At 53.4% G+C, this 18622-nt stretch overlaps 1 protein-coding gene across 1 annotated transcript in view; it reads right to left on the bottom strand.

Moving 5' to 3' along the window:
• Positions 1–18622, bottom strand: part of CDH22 (cadherin 22) — a 76924-nt gene that overhangs the window by 36280 nt on the left and 22022 nt on the right. The window contains exons 2-4 of the mRNA XM_032127025.1: positions 15502–16461; positions 11334–11628; positions 1966–2085 (exon numbers count right to left, since the gene is read on the bottom strand). Coding sequence (XP_031982916.1) covers positions 1966–2085; positions 11334–11628; positions 15502–15726 — 640 coding nt within the window. The 5' untranslated portion in view covers positions 15727–16461. The remainder of the gene's footprint in view (positions 1–1965; positions 2086–11333; positions 11629–15501; positions 16462–18622) is intronic.

Here is an 18622-nt window from a genome sequence, read left to right as displayed (position 1 = left end):
AATCAGACCTGGATTCCCCTGTGCAGCATAAAGACTTATTCTAACAGAATAAGAGTGGGAGCAGGCTGGGGTGTGCTTGGATGGATATGATGACACTGAGTGCCCCCACAGCACTGCTGCATCCACATGGGCCAGCACTGACAAGAGGGGCACGAGGCCACAGCACAGGCTGCAGCCACAACCTGAGCGGCTGATGGGCAGAGCTGCAGCCCTGCAGTGCTGCCACACTGCCATTGCAATTCAGACACTGCCAGAGTCAGCCCCAACACCTGTGTTAGCAGCCAGATATCCTGGAAACAGACACGCTCAAGAGGGGCCGGAGTCTTCTGCAGACTGTCAGCAGTTTTGCCTTTATGAAACACAAGCAAGTAAAACAGTAGATCAACCCCCCAGTGTACAGAACAGCCAGCTTGAGAATTAAGACACAAAAAGTCAAGGAATCAAGAAGCTTGGATTCCCAGAGTGACATTAATTCTCACCACAGTCCCACAGGGCACATTTTAGTTTATGCCTTAATACAGAGCATTAATGTGGCAGGAAGCTGAGCCTCTGCACGTCCTGGCTTGTGCAATTTGCTCCCAGTGGTCCCTCTCCATTCTAGCAGCCAGACTTCCACTCACACAAAGCTGTCTCAGATTAACAGAATCTCACGTGCACCTGAATTTTCAGTGTTTAGCCTATTGTTCCCACACACACAATATAAAACAAAGCAAATCTGGGAGAGAAGAGAGCCCAGGTGCAACAGCTCCAGACCAAGGGGTGGGTACAGCCCCAACCAGCTGCTTGCTGCCCTCTCCCCACTGCACCAGCCTCTGTCCAGCCAAAGGCATTTTCCACCACATGCCACAGTGCTGATGTCAGGTGTGTGTAGGAGCTCCCAAACTCCGAGATCTGAGCCTTCCTCCAGCAGCAGCCAGGCTGATGGCAGAGCCAGGGCTGGGACCAGCTTCCCCATGTGCACCAGAGCGTTGTGAGGAGGTGCAGGGCTTCTTGCAGATGCAGAGGCTCAGGCACACAGACCTTCTTTACACTCTCCTTACACCAGAATCTCCAAACAAATTTCACTCTGACTTACATAAAAACAGCCTCAGAAAATATCTATCAGCACAGACACAGATCAGCCTGACAGAGACTGGTACTTCAGCCCAGGGGTTGATATCAGTCCATGCCACTGTGGTTCAGCAATAGGGTGGGGAAGACTTTGCTGTCCAGTTTTCCAACACAAGCTGCAGCCCCTCAGCCTGCTTGTCCTTTGACAAATTTTCATTAAACTATGGGCACTTTACTGCATGCTTTGTGCCTTAAATATCTCTTATTAGCATTTGAGCGTCTTCCTCCTTAGCAAGCTTGTGAGGCTCCCATTAAGGGTAATGAGAGTCAAACTCCTGGGAGGCAAGGAGAATATATGCCCCAACATCTCCTGGTTATGGTCTCCTCTAACCAGTATGTCAGAGCATCATCTGCCAGGGATTTATTACAGAGGCATTTTACAACAGGCCCTATTATAAGTTATTAAGGAATGGAGCAGCTTCTACTGTTCTTTCATTAAATATTAATAGAACATTTATAAACCTATCCTTAATTTAAAGTGTTACCTTTAATCAAAGCCCTGGTGATAATGATGCAGCCTTTGGTAAGGCCCCTCTGGTAGTATTTAAACCTTCTACACTGAAGTTTTATGCGCCTGTGGGGGCATTCCTGCTCCAGGCAGAGAGGAGCTCTGGCCAGTGCAGGTGCAGACCAGGCACTCTGGGCTGGCAGCTGCAGATCCTGCCCGCTGCAGGCAGGGCATGGAGCTGGGCAGCAGCCTGAGCAGGGCTGCTGAGCTTCCTCTCCAACACCCCTGCCATGAGAATGCAGCATCAGTGGCCAGCAGGGAGGCACAGAGCTGCTGGGTCACAGCCATGCCCAGGACACACGGCCACTGTCGGGTCTCCTGCCCCAGCCCAGCTGGGTGCTGCTCACCTGTTTTACTGTCCACAGTGAAGTGCTGCTCCCCCTCCAGCACACTGTAGACTACCCGGGCACTGCTCCCATAGGTGGGGTCGTCAGCATCAGAGGCCATCACCTGCATCACAGAGGTGCCTGCAGCAGGGACAAGAAGGAAAACAGAAAGTCAGGGAGGAGTTGAGAAGAGCAACACAGATCTCAGAGCAGAGCCAAACACTGACTGCTTGCAAATGATGAGGGAAAAAAGAACAGCTAGGTGCAAATGCAGCATCACCTCCCCACCAAACACCTGAAAGTCAGGACTCCAGACACTGCTGCAAATGCCTCTGGCATGCTGCAGAGTGGCAGGAGGGACAGAAGGGACAGGATGCTGGGCCATCCTGGGGCAGGGCCTGCTCTCCAGGAGATCACTGGTGTGAACAGCTGGGAGCTTTTCTCCCAGTAGCCTTCTACTGGACCATCTAGGAAGGAGCTGGGGATATCATACTCACACCTGCCCCTCCTGTCAGCACAGAGTGACATGGTCACCTCGAGACCACAGAGAGACCACCCAGCTAGGGCCTGACCCACACTGCAGCACCACTGGAGCCCACAGACCTGCACAGGGACAACAGCCACAGGAGAGGAAAGGCTTTCACTTGCCCAGAGCCAGACATAGCACCAGGTCCTCATGCTCTACACGTAGCAGGGCAGGAGGACTATAAATTGGATAAAAGTCCATCAAATGTCTGCAATTAAGTTATTGATTTTCAAGGCTGCCTCATTAAACTGGGCACTTCACTCCAACTGTCCCTGTGATGGCTTTAATTTGACATCATGTTCAATTTAACAAAAGCGGGACCCAGGACATGAGGGTGGGGGCAGGAGCAAGGGGGCTGAGATCTAGAGAGACAACAGAAGGCAGGAAGGAAGGGAAGCCTAACCCTACCTCTAGACACCTTGAGAAAGGAGGTGGTGTGACCAAAGCATTGTGAGGACAGGTTACCCTGTTTCATTTCTAGCACCAGACTCAGTGCATCCCTGCCCAGAGGTCAAGCCCTGGCACCAGTCAGTCAGAAGCAGCCTCTGTTCCTATGTCACACCAGGCAGATATGGAGCTGAAACCAATCCAGAGGGGGATGAGAAGCTTCAGTTCCTGGTGCCTTCCTCCTCCCTTGCCAGGAGACCACAAGCCCAGAGCCTGCAGGCAAGCCAGGGAGCTCCTGCACCAGACCTGCCTGGTCTCAGGCACAAGATGAGGCAGCACAGACAGCAGTGCTGCTGTGAGCAGCTGGGATGCACACACTGCCCCCAGTCCAGTTCACTCTGATCTCCTGGAAAGGGTGTTCACTGAGGGAAGCGAGCAGTTACCATGGTTGCTTTTCATTCTCCCTGGCAGCTTTCTCAGAGCTGCAGCTCTGCTGATAACAGGAGAATCCCCCTCATCGGTCTTCAGCAACAAGCTAGTTTGAGTCAACTTATTTATGCTTTGCTGTCTCCAGTGAAGTTATGGTGCATCCCTGCCAGGCAAGTCCAGATTTTACACCACGGCAACACTGGCTCTCTGCCTCGCAAACAACTGTTTAAGAAATACTATTGCTGCATTTCCTCCTCCTCTCCCTGGCATCACACAACTCCTTCAAGCAGGTAAGAGCCAAGGCAGATCACCCCCACACCAGCACTGCACATTCCCTTGGACAGCTTGGCATGTTCCCTTGGGAAGCTTCTGCTCAGAGAGCAAAAAAAAGGGACCAGAGAAGAGAAATGACACCAGGATCTCCAAGCATCCCTCTCCCAGCTGCAGTAGAGAAGCCAGCTAGGGATGCTGGAGGTGCCAAAGTTTGAGAATCACACAAAGCAGTACCTGCCCCTGGGAACAAGAGAGGGCTCCCTCTGCACAGCCTGGCAGCAACCAACCGAGAGCCCGGTGTCCACAGCAGCACCCACTCCTGCACTTGCAGCACAGGCAGAGCCTGCTGACTTTGCACAAACATCCCATGCTCCCAGAACCACTTGGTTCCTGCCTAGGGTGAGGAGATTCAAAACTCACCCACAGGTACCCAAGCCCACAGAAGGCTCCTGGCCCACAGCTGCTGGACTCTCCCAAGAACTGGAGCAACAGGGCAGCAGATCCAGCTCCATGTCCCAGGGGTGAGCCCCATGTTTGGGACCAGAGCTTTCTGCTCTAGGGCAAGGGAAACCAAGAAGCACGAGGAGCATTGCAGCAAGACACCTTCACTCAGAGGCAGAGGATGGGGCACACTGCCCTTGGGCTGCAGCCAGCAATGCCAGAGGTGCCCTTCCCCACCTGCCCTCACAGCATCTCATTAACAGAAGAGCAACATCAGCCAGGTAGGGAACACTGAGCCCACTTTGTGCCTTGACCTGTCGCCCGCGAAGGTGCACTGCAGCCTGCTCAAGGTCACCTAAAGGGTATCAGGAATCTATCAGTTCAACTTTCCAGCATCCTCCCCTAATCTCCACTTATCCCTTTTCCACCCCTCCCCTCCCACTCTCTTTCCATGTAAAGAGCAATGGTGTTCAGTTTCAGCTTAACCTGGTCTCCTCCTTTCTGCAGAGACAAGTTTTCCCTGGCTCCCACCCTGCTCCAATATTAGTCCCTGCTCTCCAAGCACAGCACTGCCCACAGCAAGTACAGCATGTACAGCTTTTATTTAGTTTTCTGGCACATGCCTTAGCCATAAAAGATACACTAAATAAAATCTAAACATCCATCATGTACTCTATCACCCGCCTCCCATAACCAAGAAGCCTGAGCCTGTATCCAGAGAGATAATTAGACATGTAAAATGACATAAGACCTTGGTTCCTCCCCCGACCAGCTCACTCCACAGATCAGAGGAAACCAACAATTTTACATAAAAATGAACAGGTCAGTAGGCATCTCTTATTCTCCCTCTGCAAAGGTGTGATCTGGCACAGCAGATCAAACGAACCTTGCTTCCCCCCAGAAGAAAGGGGGAACAAGACCCTCACTTCCAGAGCAATCCTTCCTCCAGCCTAGCTGACTCTGGCTGGCAGCGATCCTCTGGCCCCATGGGCCCTGCCTGGGCTGCCCCCATTCCACACCCTGAGCCATCCTGGAGATCTGCCAGGGACAGCAGCCAGCCCTCAGCTCTGCCAGCAGCATCCCTTCTCCGCTGTGAGCCAGGGTCAGCAGGGCAGGGAGGGGCTGCCCACACCGAGAGGTGCCCACGATGCCCCAGGAGCTGCGGGATGCAGGAGCTGTGTCTCTGCAGGGTCTTATCCCACGAGTGCAGAGCCCAGCCCGCCCAGCCACCCTGCCATGCTGAGTGTCCCCAGGGCACGGCAGCTCAGCCCAGTGCCCTGGATGGGATGGATGGGGCTCTGCAGGGCACCTATGGAATAGCAGTGCAGGTGTGTCCTGGCATCCGTGACTGCCTTCCCACAGGACCCAGAGCCTCTGGGGCCAGTCGCAGCAACCCTGCAGGAAGATGGCTGATAGCTCCAGACCACTTGCTATGCCACTCACTCCAAACACGTTTAGCTAAAAGATGTGTTGACAGGCAAACTCCAAACACATCCTCAAGCAGAGAGGCCCTGCACTGAATCCACAAGCAAGTGGCTGGGACCTGTCACTTCCCCAGGGACAGAAGTACAGCCAGGCTCTGGGCAGGCAAAGAGGCAAATGAGCAGCAGGAAAAACCAACACTTGCTAAATTTGACTGTCCCTCCTCATGGCAGCAGTCACCCTTCCGAGATGAAACCAGGAGCCTCTAGATGCTCTCCAGACCAGCTCTGGGGCTCAGTTGCCACCTTCAGCTCAGGCAGAGACCAGGGACACTTTCTGGCCATGCTGAGAGCCCTTTCTGTGTGGATCTGGCCAGCTCCAGGACAGCACTTCAGCACTTCAGTCCTGCAAAACATCAGAACCCTGCAAGGAGTGCTGTGTCACACAAAGCCACGTGCTCTGGCCTGATGCCAGCGTGCAGCACTTGCATCCCAGGGGCCTGAGTGCCATGGGGCAGGAGGCAGGTGGGATTTTATAAACAATGCAATTCACAGCTTTTGTCTGGCCCCAAACACCTGCAGTGGCTGATGCATCCCAGATACACTCAGGGAGGACATCAGGGGAAAAAAAATGAACTAGAGCAGCTTAAAAATTACTGGAGCAGAAGTGAGTTTCTTGCAATCTTGTGAACATCCTGATTTGGTAGAAAGCCAGGCCCAGAGGAGATTCACTGCAGAGCCCTCACACCCTGCAGGACCAGCCCAAGGGTGATAACCTGCCAGGGGTACAATTGCTCAAATGTGCTACTGTGGAACTTCTTTTGGGGTGTCTGGCCAGAGAAAGCCACTGCACAAGGCACCCCACCCACTGGCATGAAGCAGGTAAACATGGTGCCATGGGGAGCAAACCAAATCATTCCATGAAGAGGCCCAGGTTCCCGGAGGGGCTGCCAAATGCAGCCTGGATGAGGTGGTCTCTTGGGCAGGGCAGTGTTTGGAGCCTGTCCAATGACCTAGAGCACAGTGCAGATAGGGAAGGACTCATCTTACTAAGGACAAACAGACAGGGCAAGCCCCAGCTCCCAGCCACTTGCAGTCCCAGCAGCTTCCAGATACACACAAGTGACTTAAGCACTTTCTAGCAAGGGCAGGGGGGGAAATCAGATTGCCTGCAAGTGTTCTGGCTGCATGGTAAACAAAGTGTTTTTCTCTGCTTCCAGCATGGAGATTAAAAAATTTCTCTTCACAATAATCACTTCTGCATTCAGCCAGCTTTGTGCTGGAGTCAGGGCTTGACCCCAAGTTTCTGCCTGTACAGCTAAATCGCCTCTAATCTGGACATGGTGCTACACAGAGAAATGAGAGTGAAATGCATCAGGGGAGGAGTATGTTCTGATGAAAGCATATGTCTTTCCTGGCATGCTCCTCACTCCAGGCCCTGCCTGCTCCCCAAAGACCCCACAAGTGAGCTCTGGGCTGCAACACCCACCCTGTGCAACCAACAGAGCTGGCTTACAGGAGGCACAGTGTGCTGGATTTGGGCTCACGCATGAGTGCAGCAGACAGCTGTTAAGCAGACCCCAGGGAGCTCAGGAAAGGAGCCCAAAATACAGCTAATTTTAGCATCTCCTGTAACAAGGTGAAGCTCCTGCAGTTCCAAGGCAGCTGGCTGGGTCCCATCCTACATTGTTCTGCAGCTGCAGGTCTCTCCCTCTGGTACTGGATTCTGCTCAACTCTGATGTTTTGGAGAGATCCACACTGGGGTACCCACAGAGGCTGAGCCTCAGGTGCCAGCACTGATCAGCTTTCAAGCTCTTGGCCAGCAGCCTCTCCCTGAGGTGACAGGACAGCAGTGGAGCTGTGAACAGGGTTTGCAGCTCAGGCCCCATCCTGCAGACAGACTGCTCCTTGGGGTGCACGGCAGTCAGTGAAAATGCTCCCAAGCAGCCCCAGGAGCCCGTTTTCCTCAACCTGGGTGACTCCAGAGCATGGCCTCCAGCCCTGCCCCCCCCTCAGGGGGCTGAGAAGGGACCTCTCTACCCCTCTACAGCCCCAGCTGCCCCCCCTGCCAGGCCCAGGTCCAACTGCCCCTTCTGCACTCAAATGCAGCAAGCATCCCACAGCAGCTGCACTACTGCTCCTGATGCCCCAGGCCAGATCAGGTTTCTAAATAAAAGCCAGTTGCTGGTTTTGCAGCTGGTTCTGCTGTGCCAAGGGAGGCCAGATAAAGTTGTTGGGTCACCTTCCATTTTTGATGTGCTTCTTCTAAGTGCAGGATATCCCTGTGTAGAAAACAATGACTTCCCCAGCCTGGATCATAGGCTGGGGTTAGCTCTAGGCACCACCTCTGCCTTTTACAAATCCCACACTCCAGCCTTATCCTCCTGACCATCCTGCATCTGCCACTTTTGATCCATCAGATAACAACAGCAACCCCTTTCCCTTTGCAGACGTTTACAGTGAGTCTGGATGAGTTCATGGAAGACAGATACTAAAGCTGACTAAACCCCCAGAAACCACCCACAGCCAAAGAAATTTCCAAGCTGGAAACAGATGATGGCTGGGAGAATATTAAGAGGAGCATCACATGTCCTGTGTGTGCTGTTCCTCTTTCCTAAGAATGCACTCTGACCACTGCCAAGGCAAGGTCCTGGAACAAAGAGGCCTTTAGTCCACCCCCAGTCTCACAGTCTCAGGCAGCACGTACGATGTCTACCCAAACACACTGCCCTGGCCCCAGCACAGAGCAAGGGGCAGCTGTGTTGCAAAGCACTCCCAGTTACTCTGAGAGTTTGTGCAGTTCTCTCATTTGTTATTCCTTCTTAGACACTAGGAAATCAAATGACTTTCCCTCCCAATTAGTACTCCTTCATTATGCAAATAATGTCCTTTGATCTGCTCCTGCTGTCACAGAGCGGATCTGACTGTATTTGGTTTATTCCTCTTCACGCCCCAGGAAGGCACCCACCTCTGGGAGCTGGGACTCTGCTTTTGGCAGGGAATGGGGAGTGCAGCTGAGAGCTGCCTTGAGTGAGGACAAAAACCACCCAAGCACAAACCCCAGTGAGGTCTGGGGGGGAGGAAGAAGGTGTCACCCTTAACTTTTCAGGCTGGGATGCAGCGCAAAGGCTTCAGAGCAGCAGAGACAGGGAATGAGCAGCTCCCTACAGCTCCAAGCTGGAGAGCAGCCCTGCCCTTGGAATGGCCCCACCCCAGCCCCTTCCCCAGCAGAGCACAGCTGAACCCAAATGGTGCTAAGAGCACGCAGGATCACCAGCAGGTCCCCAGGCTTTGATGCTGATACACTAATAGCCAACCTTTGTACCCCTGCTTGGCCAACACCAAGCTGGGATCACCTCCAGCCACGCTCAGGAAGGCAGCAAGGCACACTCCCCATTCACTCTCATGAAAATACCCCACAGGTCTAGGGGAGATGCTCTGTCCAGCTCAGAGGCAGCAAATGTCACTATCAATACCAACCACAACAAAGCCACAAAATGATCACAGCTGCACCCAGCCTTGATGCCACAAAAGGAGCACACTCCCACACAAAAAGGGCCTGGTGGGGCATTTCCCATGAGAATATCTTGAATTTCACCTCCCTGGTCCAGCAGCTTCCCATGTACTGCACCCTCAGCTGTTCCTACAGCATCTGGAGCTGAACTTCTCACACCAGGTCCATGACCAGCCCCATCTATCTCCCAGCTGCTGAACCTTGGAGGGTTGAGCAGAAAGCTCCTTGCCAGTTTACACTTTCACAGGCTATGTCCGTCTTGTCTTTTGTGCTGCCTGTTCCTGGGCAAAGCACTGGTAAGCTGAGGGGGAAGCTGGAGGGAGCTGGGGACTTGCAGCAGCATGTGGGTCCCTCCTGCTCTGCACTCACACTGCTGGGGCCCAGGCAGCAGCACCATGGGAAGATGATGTGTGATGCCCTCCCTGGGCCATCTCCAGGGTGAGGCTCCTTTGGAGGAGCCCATACACTCCCCAGGACGGCCAGGCTGCAGAAGGCTTGAGGCTGCAGCAGGCAGGTAGCCTGGAAAGCAGAACAGGCTCTTGGCTCCAGCTCCCCTCTCTAAGCACACAGCTGGGAAATGCAGCCCACGCCGTTCACAGTACTTCTCTTTACTTTTAACTTCCGAGTATTTTAATTTGCAGGAATCGCCTTCTTTCATGTTGTGAAACCGTGTTTCTTTCTCCCTCTGATCTCCAATTTCGCATAGAAACTGTCTCCTTTGATATGTCTTGTTCACATCAGTCTGATCAGGCAGCTCCATAATTGTTAGTGATTTTCAAAGAACTGGGATCCTTGTCTAATACTCAGAGTTGAGAATTCCTTGCTTTTTAAAATGTTGTTCAAGCAAATTAGATTAATTTAATTTCTTTCTTCCCTTTGGGAACAGGATGCCTCTTGCTTTGGTGCCCACATGCTGTCTTTCATTTCTCCAGGAGCATACAGCTATAGTTCAAGGGGTCACTCTCTGACTGAGGGAAGGATTTGCGCAGGTAACTGGAAGCGAAAGGAGAGCTTGGGATGCCTCAGGACAATTTTTTCTCCATACATCAACAGAATCCAAGCAGCAGCAGCTCCTCTGGTGCAGGCAATTCCTGTACATCTGTACCTGCTAGAGGCCACGCACCAGCCTTGCAATATGCTGCACATCAACCATGGAGAGCTGGAGCTCTGTCCTGAGGCAGAGCAGACCCGAGCACCATCTCCTGCGCTCTGCTGCCAGGATGCCTCTGCAGCCAGACCTTCCTGCAGCAGCACAGCAGGACCTGGTGCTTCACCTGACTTGGCCTGTCAAGCCCCTGGTGCAGCTCGGCTGCTCCCCCTGCCCCAGGGGCTCTCTGCAGTCCCAGCACTGTTACTGTCCCCTGTGCTGACTCATCCCCTGCTGACAGTGTTGGGGTCCTGCCTGATCTTCGATGTCAGCCTTTCACAAGCTGTCTTCTACCTGGATGTAGCCTCTGGGAACAGTGATTTACAGTTCCTGCTTGCAGCACATGCTGACACACACAGCCTGCTACAGAGGTAGCAGAGAGCCCAGGGAATGGCATGGACAGAGAACAGTGTGGACAGGGAATGGTGTGGCTCTGGGCAATGCAGCACCAGCCATTCTCACACTCCAGCTGTGCTCAGCAGCATGGGAACCCAGTAACAGGAGTGAGGGCAGCTCACACATCACCTCCCTGCACCCCTCCTGATGCTTGGGTGAGCACAAAGCCAACTGTCCTGCTCCTCATCATCCCAGCCTGGCCCCCAGAGCTTCAGTGAGGTTGATCACCAACACACTTAGAAGGGGTCTGGTGCCAAGGGGATGGGCAGCTAAGGCTTAACACAGGGAAGCCACTTCGGTCACAGGGACATGAATTCCCCAATCCGATCCAACAATGCCTGGCCCCTCAGAGAAGAACAGAGAAGGGCGTGGCAGTGCTGCATGGGGACACAAAGGGATGATGCCCGGGCAGCCCTGGGGCTCAGAAGAGCAGCAAAGCAGTGCACAGAGGATGGCCTGAGCTGGGGGAGAAGCACCACTCAGACCAATCTGAACCACAGGCAGATGTGAACCCCTTGGCTTGTGAGGGCTTAGTCCAACCCCCCAGCATTGAGGAGGGAGTGGGCTGTACAAAGCCAGAGTCAATGCACAGCGGGCAGCTGGCACCACCACGACCCCGTCCCCAGAGCACAGCTTAGGGCTGAGACTGAGCACTCAGCCAAAGGCTGGCAATCAGCTCAGAGGATTTATCCACTTGCTTTTCTTAAGCCACCTTATTTATTTTTCCCTTTTGGTTCCCTAGCTCTGGAATCCCTGGGATTTGCAAGTAGTTTTTGTGGGGTACAGCAGGCTCAAGGCTTGACAGGAGAGAGGCACAGGTTTCCCAGCCCACATCCTCCCCTCAGCAGACCTACCGACGGGGGACAGCTCCGCCACGCTGCCGATGTAGGGCCCCTCCAGGAAGCGCGGCTCGCTGTCGTTGATGTCCTGCACCTTGATGATGAACTCCGACTCGGGCTCCAGCAGCTGGTCCGTCTGCCGGTCCCGGGCCTGTGCCCGCAGCGTGTAGAAGGTTTTCTGCTCCCGGTCCAGGCGCTCGGTGGCATGGATGTCACCTGTGATCTCATCGATGAGGAAGATGGTCCCTGCGCCCTCCCCGGAGATCGTGTACTTGATGGAGCCGTCTCCCTCATCCGAGTCTGAGTGGATCTGCCAGGGAAAGAGGGAAAGGGTGGGAGCAGGCTGGGGCCGTGCTTGTACCCAACCCTAGCCACCTGCACAAGATGCCCGTGGTCCCTGTGCGATGCCCCTCTGCTCCTGTTGGACTGGAGAATGAGAGCATCACCAGACAACTCCTGTGCACAAAGGAAGGCCCAATAAACTGGGACTTCAGGCCTGCCTTTAGGGCTCTGCAGATCACAGATTCTGCCAGTGCTCACCCCCACTACAAACCAAGAGACAAACCACATCAATAAGGGGTTAGGAGATGATGGAAAAGACGACTCAACTGCACTCCAAAAAAAGAGGCTTCCCTATGGGCAAGGACACAGGACTCTGGCAGTGTGGGATCACCTCTCCCAAGCTGCACAGGTACTTCAACATCAGCATCCATCCTCCTCTACACAACCAACTGCCCAAAGTCCATCCTTATCCACCCGCTTTGCCCCAGCCACAGCCACCCTCCATGATCTGGGCAGCTGGTGCTGACAAGTCTCCCTGCTGAAGAGCTCACACACTCGCTGCACCCCTGTGCTGGGTTTACATGGCAGGGTAACAGGGGGTCACGACATCCCATCATCATGCCCAGAGCCCCATCTGGACAAAATCTGCAAGAGAATGTGACAAATCGGCTCATGTTCAGGAGTGCAAACAGACCCTGAGGAAGATGCCTTTGCAGGCAATCTCTGCTGCTTCATTTTTTAATTAAGACAATGTTTGGAATTAGGAAAAGAAAGGGTAAACAGCAGCTCCCCATGGACCAAGAGCTGACTGGAATCCAGGCCAGACGTCCAGAGATAATTTTATTGGTGGCATTAAACTGAGTTATGAGGTTTTTACAATCCAGCCACTTATGAGAAATCTATTAACAGTAACTGGACAGGCAGAATGCATCTTGACAGAGAGCAGCATGGGCATTAATTGGGACAATCCATAACGGGACAGGCCCCCGGAAAGGTTTCATCAGCTGCTTTCATTTGTTTCCTACAATTTCTGCTTAGAATCAGCAAAGTCATGTCCCCCCTCCAAAAAATGAAAAAAGCCGTCCATTAATCGGCTAATGAAATATGAAAATGTTTATGGGCCATTCAATCTTCCAAACTGCAGTTCTATAAACCACCTTTCAGACGTACAGCTCTACCAGCAAGAATTTATACCAGAGCTGCCTCTTTTTTTACGATGCCTTCATTATATTTGTCTTGTTAGATACAGTTTATATATTTATTTCATGAGTGAAGGACCCACACGTTAGACAATTCAATGCATTTTGCACAACATTCACAAATTACTGCCCATGGTGACACATCTCTCAAGGCTTGCCTGGAAGGAGATCTTCACTCAGCTCACAAATAGGGCTGTGAGGCCAGCAGAGTCTGGGACCACAGTGGTGGCTTTGGCTGCAAATCTGCTGGGGCAGCACCTCTCGGTATGTGCCTATGGGGTGGTCATCCTGCCCTGGCCCCCTGAAGCACCCTGCCCTGGTCTGTGGGGATGGTCATCCCAGCCTGGCCATCCAGTCCCAACCCTCCCCACTGGCTGGCGGAGAGCTTGCTGCCCACCCTCTTCACTTTATCATCCTCTCCCCAGTTCTCACTGCTACTCCGTGAGCTTTTCAGAACGAAGAAGGAGCACCAGGTACAGCACAGGTAACAGAAACCTGCATTTTTCTGCTGAACACCAGGCTCATGATTAATAATTAGGCCAGAGATAAAGCATCCAGCACCACATTGAGCTCTCAGCACATCCTCTTCACATATTTGCTCATTTCTGACTGCTCGGAGCAGACACCAGCATCCCTGCAAACCGGAATGCTAGGAAGAAAAATGGAGCCTGGGCTCAAGGGGCTGCAGAGATTGATTTACAGGGGAAGATTAAAAGAGCTAAATCTGTGCTGCTTGGCTAAACAACAACTAATGGGGGAGGGCTGGATCGCAGACTACGGAAGCCCGAGGGGAGATGCCATGGATGCGGACCACATCCCAGGGATGTTCTCTCCTCCCTGTTACAGCAGGCAGGCTTGGGGAGCACCGCGCTCCCACGCAGCCTCAGGGATCCCACCATTCCCTGGGCATGGCAGGAGACTGAAGTCACACAGCCCTGGCACACACTGGGCCCCAAGAGCCACCCCCCAAGAGGGACCACTCTGCCCTGCCTGCAGCTCAGCCCCCAAGCAAGGACAGCAGTGTCTGCAGAACTGGGACATCCAGAGGGCGGATAAAAGGCTGATCTGTCCCATTTGTTAAACAGGAAAATAGTTTCCTTGTCCTAAAAGACTACAACCAGAATTGTTACAAAGCCATTAATTACATACTAATAATTAAATAAAAATTAAATATGAACAGAGGTGCACATTCCTTATTAAAAGCAATTAAACAGAAAACAGAGATACACAAATAAAAAATGACTCCGGGGCTAGAAAAGAAAGAAAATCAAATAAAAACTAGCCCGTAATAAAGGCGCACTCTGTTTGCTCCAACTCATAAAGCCTGAGTTCATCAATTTTCTTTAAATATTAGCAACTTAATTAAATCTGCTTTTTTCCCTTTAATCCTCTCTTCTATCTAAAATAGATCTGTCCACATGCAGAAGTTTGTAACTAGTGCTGACCCCATAATTCTATTTAAAAAACCCAAAGAAATCCACATCAAACTGACAGCAGCCTCAGGGGAAATTACAGTTCAGAAGAAGGATTAGCTGGAGAACCCAGATTTTATGGAAATGGTATCGGCCCTTCAGAAAGCACATGTAGGTGTGTGAGAGGCATCCACAGAGGGCAAGCCCCAGCTAATCTGCAGGGTCCCCCAGAGCAGCAAGGCTCCGGACCCACAGACTGTGCTAGGAGGGCTGGAACACTGCTGGGGACAACAGTGTCCCAGGCGAGCACTCCATCCTCTCCCAGTGCCAGGAAAAGCCTGGTCCTGTTGGCTTTCAGCTCTGCGGAGCCACAGGCAGTGATCTCAGTGCAGGCTGCCTGTTGTTGTGAGCCAGGCAGGTGATGGGGTTGGTGACGTGGAAAGGGGCTGTAAAATGGGTGAGTTGTAGGCTTCAGTTCATTTGGAGCCGAGGCATTGCCAGGCCTAGGACAGGGCCCAGTGCCTCTGCTGCTCCCAGGGGAGCCATGAATTAGCTGTGCCTGCTCTGAGGGCGGCGGAGGAGCACGGCTTTGAGTGTCTGCTGAAACGGACACAAATCACCACTGAAATCCCTGCTGGCCCCCAGCCAAGAAACCCATTTTCAAGCTCCTCCAAGACTCACGCCCAGACGGCTGAGGCCATCAGACAGCCCTGCTGTACAAGCTCTTGGGCACTTTCCTTCAGGGTGAGCCCATGCCTCCAGCTCTAGCTGGATTGTAGTGTGTTCCTCTGACTGGTCCCAACAGCTAGCACTGCCTTCACCCATATACAAACAACACATCTTCCTGACACAGGGGGCAGCTGCTTCTCCAAAGCTCCCAGAAAAGGATAAAGCCCAGCAACCCCAAGGTGAAATGCTCCTTCAGGCTCAGGACACCAGGAGTGGAGCAGAGGTCCATGTCCAGCCTTCCCAGGAGGTCACACACCAGGGAAGTGTGGTGAGGTCCCACCTACAGACCCAGTCCTGCCCACTGTCACCTGCCAGCAGCTCCCACAGAGACAGGGCTTCTTGCACCCACCACCAGACATCACAAGAACCCAGTACACGACTGTGAGAACACAGATGTAAATCTCGGTGCGTGCTGTCCTCATCTTTGGGAGCACATTAACCTAATCGCAGTCCACAGAGTATTTCTCTAGCCATGAACAACCTTCATGTGGGCCCTCTCTCTGCTCAGCATTGCCAGCATGTCCACTCTGTCAGCCCCATGAAGACATCAGGTCAGCTTACCTTCCCCACATACAGCGGCTCCGTGCCCGTGTACTCCTCCACCACAAAGAACTGATTCCAGACCCAGCCACGCTTCACTCGCCCTCCGGCCAGCAGTGCAGGGTCCCCGGGCTCCCCTAGGCCAGGGCCCTCCACCGCCGTGTGCATGGCCCAGGACCCCAGCTCCTGGATGGTGCAGAAGAGCAGCAGCATGGTCCACAAGAAGCCCTGCAGACCCTTCGCCATGGCACTCTAGAAGGCTGCATGAGCAGGAGCTTTTGGACAGGCAGCCAGCATCCTTTAGGGAAGAGCAGGAGGAAAGTCCACACTAGCAGTGTGCGGCTGCCCGGTCAATGCAGAGCATCCCCGTCCCTGCTGCATGCCGTGCCCTGCAGCCAGAGCACTCCTGTCCCAGCGCGAGTCACATCTGTGACAAGAGGTGTCCCGGACTGCCCACTTCTGGCGTAGGAGCAGTCAGTGCTGGTGCCTTGCAGGCAGCTCCTGGGTCTCCAGAGAAGAGTATGGCAGCTGGCATTTGTCCCCAGGGACAGAGCTGCAGGGCTCTGTGCTCGGCTGCTGCCGGTCTGGCTGGGGAAGGGGGGTGATGCACAGCCTGCTTCCCACCCCACCGGTGGGCAGGGAACGCCGCAGCGGCACACGGGGCACTGGCACCCACCGCTGGCATTCACAGGAGGAGGAGAGCTTTTCCACTAATGTTTTCACGGAGGACTTAAAAGGATGAGCTGCTGTGGCCAACGTCTGCCTGTCCTGTGGCAGCCTTGGACTACTGTGCGAGGGGTCCGGCAGTGCAGGTGCCCGGGCCTCATGTGCAGTTCACAAGGCCATTTGTAACTCCCATCTTGAGGAGGACGACATCCCAGTGTCTGGTGAAGGGTCCTTTGCCCAGATGATTCCAGTCACTTCCATTCTCTGCTGGTTCATGCAGGGAGGTGCGGGGCAGTCAGCAGCATCTCCAGGAGCCTGGAAAAGGCCAAGGTGTCAGAGCTGGTGTGAAAACAGGGCCCAGTGTCCCCCCTGTGCTGCTCCTGCAGCCTTGGTCAGTGTCTCCCACCCTGCCCTGCCCCGGGTCCTCCACAGCAAGACCAAGTCCTGCAGGTCCTGCCAGAGCAGGAACACAATAGGGAGGGCTGCAGAGCTCTCAGCACTGCAAACATCTGCTCCAGCAGGGACTCTGAGACCAAGGACCCTGCTGACAAGGGCACCCCCTCACCACATGGTCCTGGCTGCTGAGAGGAGTGATGTCTGTGCCAGGAGGTGTCATTGGTGCCCACACTGTTAGGAGATGTGTAGCAGCACTCCTAGCATTGCACAGCTGCCAGTGCCTGTGCAGAACCAGACCACAGCAGTCCTGCACAGGCAGACAAAGCTCATGCTGGGGGATGCCAGCCCCTGGGTGGTGCAGCCTGTCCAGACACTCCTGCAAACCTTCCCTGCAGAACCTTTCTGTCATCTCACCTCTGCAGCCACAAGCAGGAGAAGAGCATCTGTTCAAGAATTCCCTACCTGGCTGACTCTAAAGGTAACAGTTTGAAAAAGGGCTCTGTTGTAAGCTTCAAGCCACCCTGAAGGCACTAAGGGCTGAGACGTGAGACCTTTAGCCAAGGGTACATTGCATCCAGTGAACACCTGGGGAGAAGAGGCCTGATCAGGAGATGGGGATGCAGCATCCAGCTCTCCCTGCACCAACGCCCTGAGCTTCCATCAGCGCTCTGCAATACCAGCCACAGCCTGATCTACTCATGAAACATGCACCAGTCTGCAGAATTCATCTCCTGTCAGCTGCTACTCTAAATAGGAGGCAGAAAGAGGGTGAGTGGAAAGGGAAATGATCCTGGACTAGATGTCCATCTACTCCCCATAGAAAGGGATCTGGACCATGCTTTACACAGACCCCTGCGTGAACCTAAACAGTCCCAGCTCTTCAGAGGAGGGATAGCTCCCACATATTTCTCCCACTCTTTCCCTCACTTGCCATTCCCCTGTGTGACTCCACCAATGGGGCTGTTTCCCAAAAAGGGAATGTCTGCTGCACTCTTTCATTTCTGCATTCACTTGTCTGGACAAACTCTTCCCTGAGAACCACAAGGCATCATTCCACGCTGTCTGCTCATGGTTCACAAGTTGTGTGTCACACAACGTGCCCAAATCTATTCACCAAAAGGGCTCACACACATTCCCCCCCCCCCCCCCCCCACAGCTAAGATCACTCATACACACTGGCCTCTTTTGTCTATTTGTGCCTCATTTATGTGCACACACATTTCCTCCCCGTGCACACACACTATATTCCACTCACACATGCACATCAGCTGTCACATGTGCCAGCCCTGTGCGCTTCATGCTCCAAGGAAAACAGGGTCTCCAGTGTATTTTCATGTTAGCAGTCATGGTACAGAAGCACTAACATTCCTCCCCACCCCTCCTCCCTGCCAGCCCATTTATTATGAAGACATTTCCACGCCAGCCAGGTGAGGTTGTTGGCAATGCCACGACTGGGTCTTGCAGCCAGACCTCCCCACAGAGAGAGAGAAGTGCTTCCTCTCCCTGCTCCCAAAGGGCAGCTGCACTGCTGGTGAGGATCCCTATCAAACGCCAGAGTATTTAACACCGGAGACTTAGGGGAGCAAGATGACCTGGAGGTGGGTGACAGACCGAGCCATCTCCTCCCATGCATAGGGTAAAGGAACTTCATGGATCAAATGCAGAGATCAGGGTCCCTGCTCTGGCCCAACAGAGCCGAGGCTGCCTGACCCACACCAGGCTCCAGAGCAAGACACTCACAAGAACAGCACATGAGCAAACGTGCTTTATCACGCTTAGGTGGGTATAGAGAAGATAAATACAACAAGGCATTGTGCACCACTGTCACAAACAGCACCTCTCCAAATTGTCATACCTAGGAGATCTGTGGTTATTTTGGAGTAGGTTACCCACACAGTGAGACATGTCAATAAACTGAACAGCACAAGCTGTGCCAGAGCAAGAGTTCCAGGTCAGCACCAAGGGCAAACAGTAAGTGTGGGAAGAACACCCTATCCAGCATCTCTGCCCTGCCACTCTGCAGCACTTTTGCAGGCAACACCTCCGGTTGTATCCAAAGTCTGAGTACAAATGAGTTGTA

Source organism: Corvus moneduloides, chromosome 17 (genome assembly GCF_009650955.1).
Source record: "Corvus moneduloides isolate bCorMon1 chromosome 17, bCorMon1.pri, whole genome shotgun sequence".
In the NCBI taxonomy this organism is placed as follows: domain Eukaryota; kingdom Metazoa; phylum Chordata; class Aves; order Passeriformes; family Corvidae; genus Corvus; species Corvus moneduloides.
Note: the sequence above shows the minus strand (reverse complement) of the source record. Positions and strands in the feature narration are given on the sequence as shown.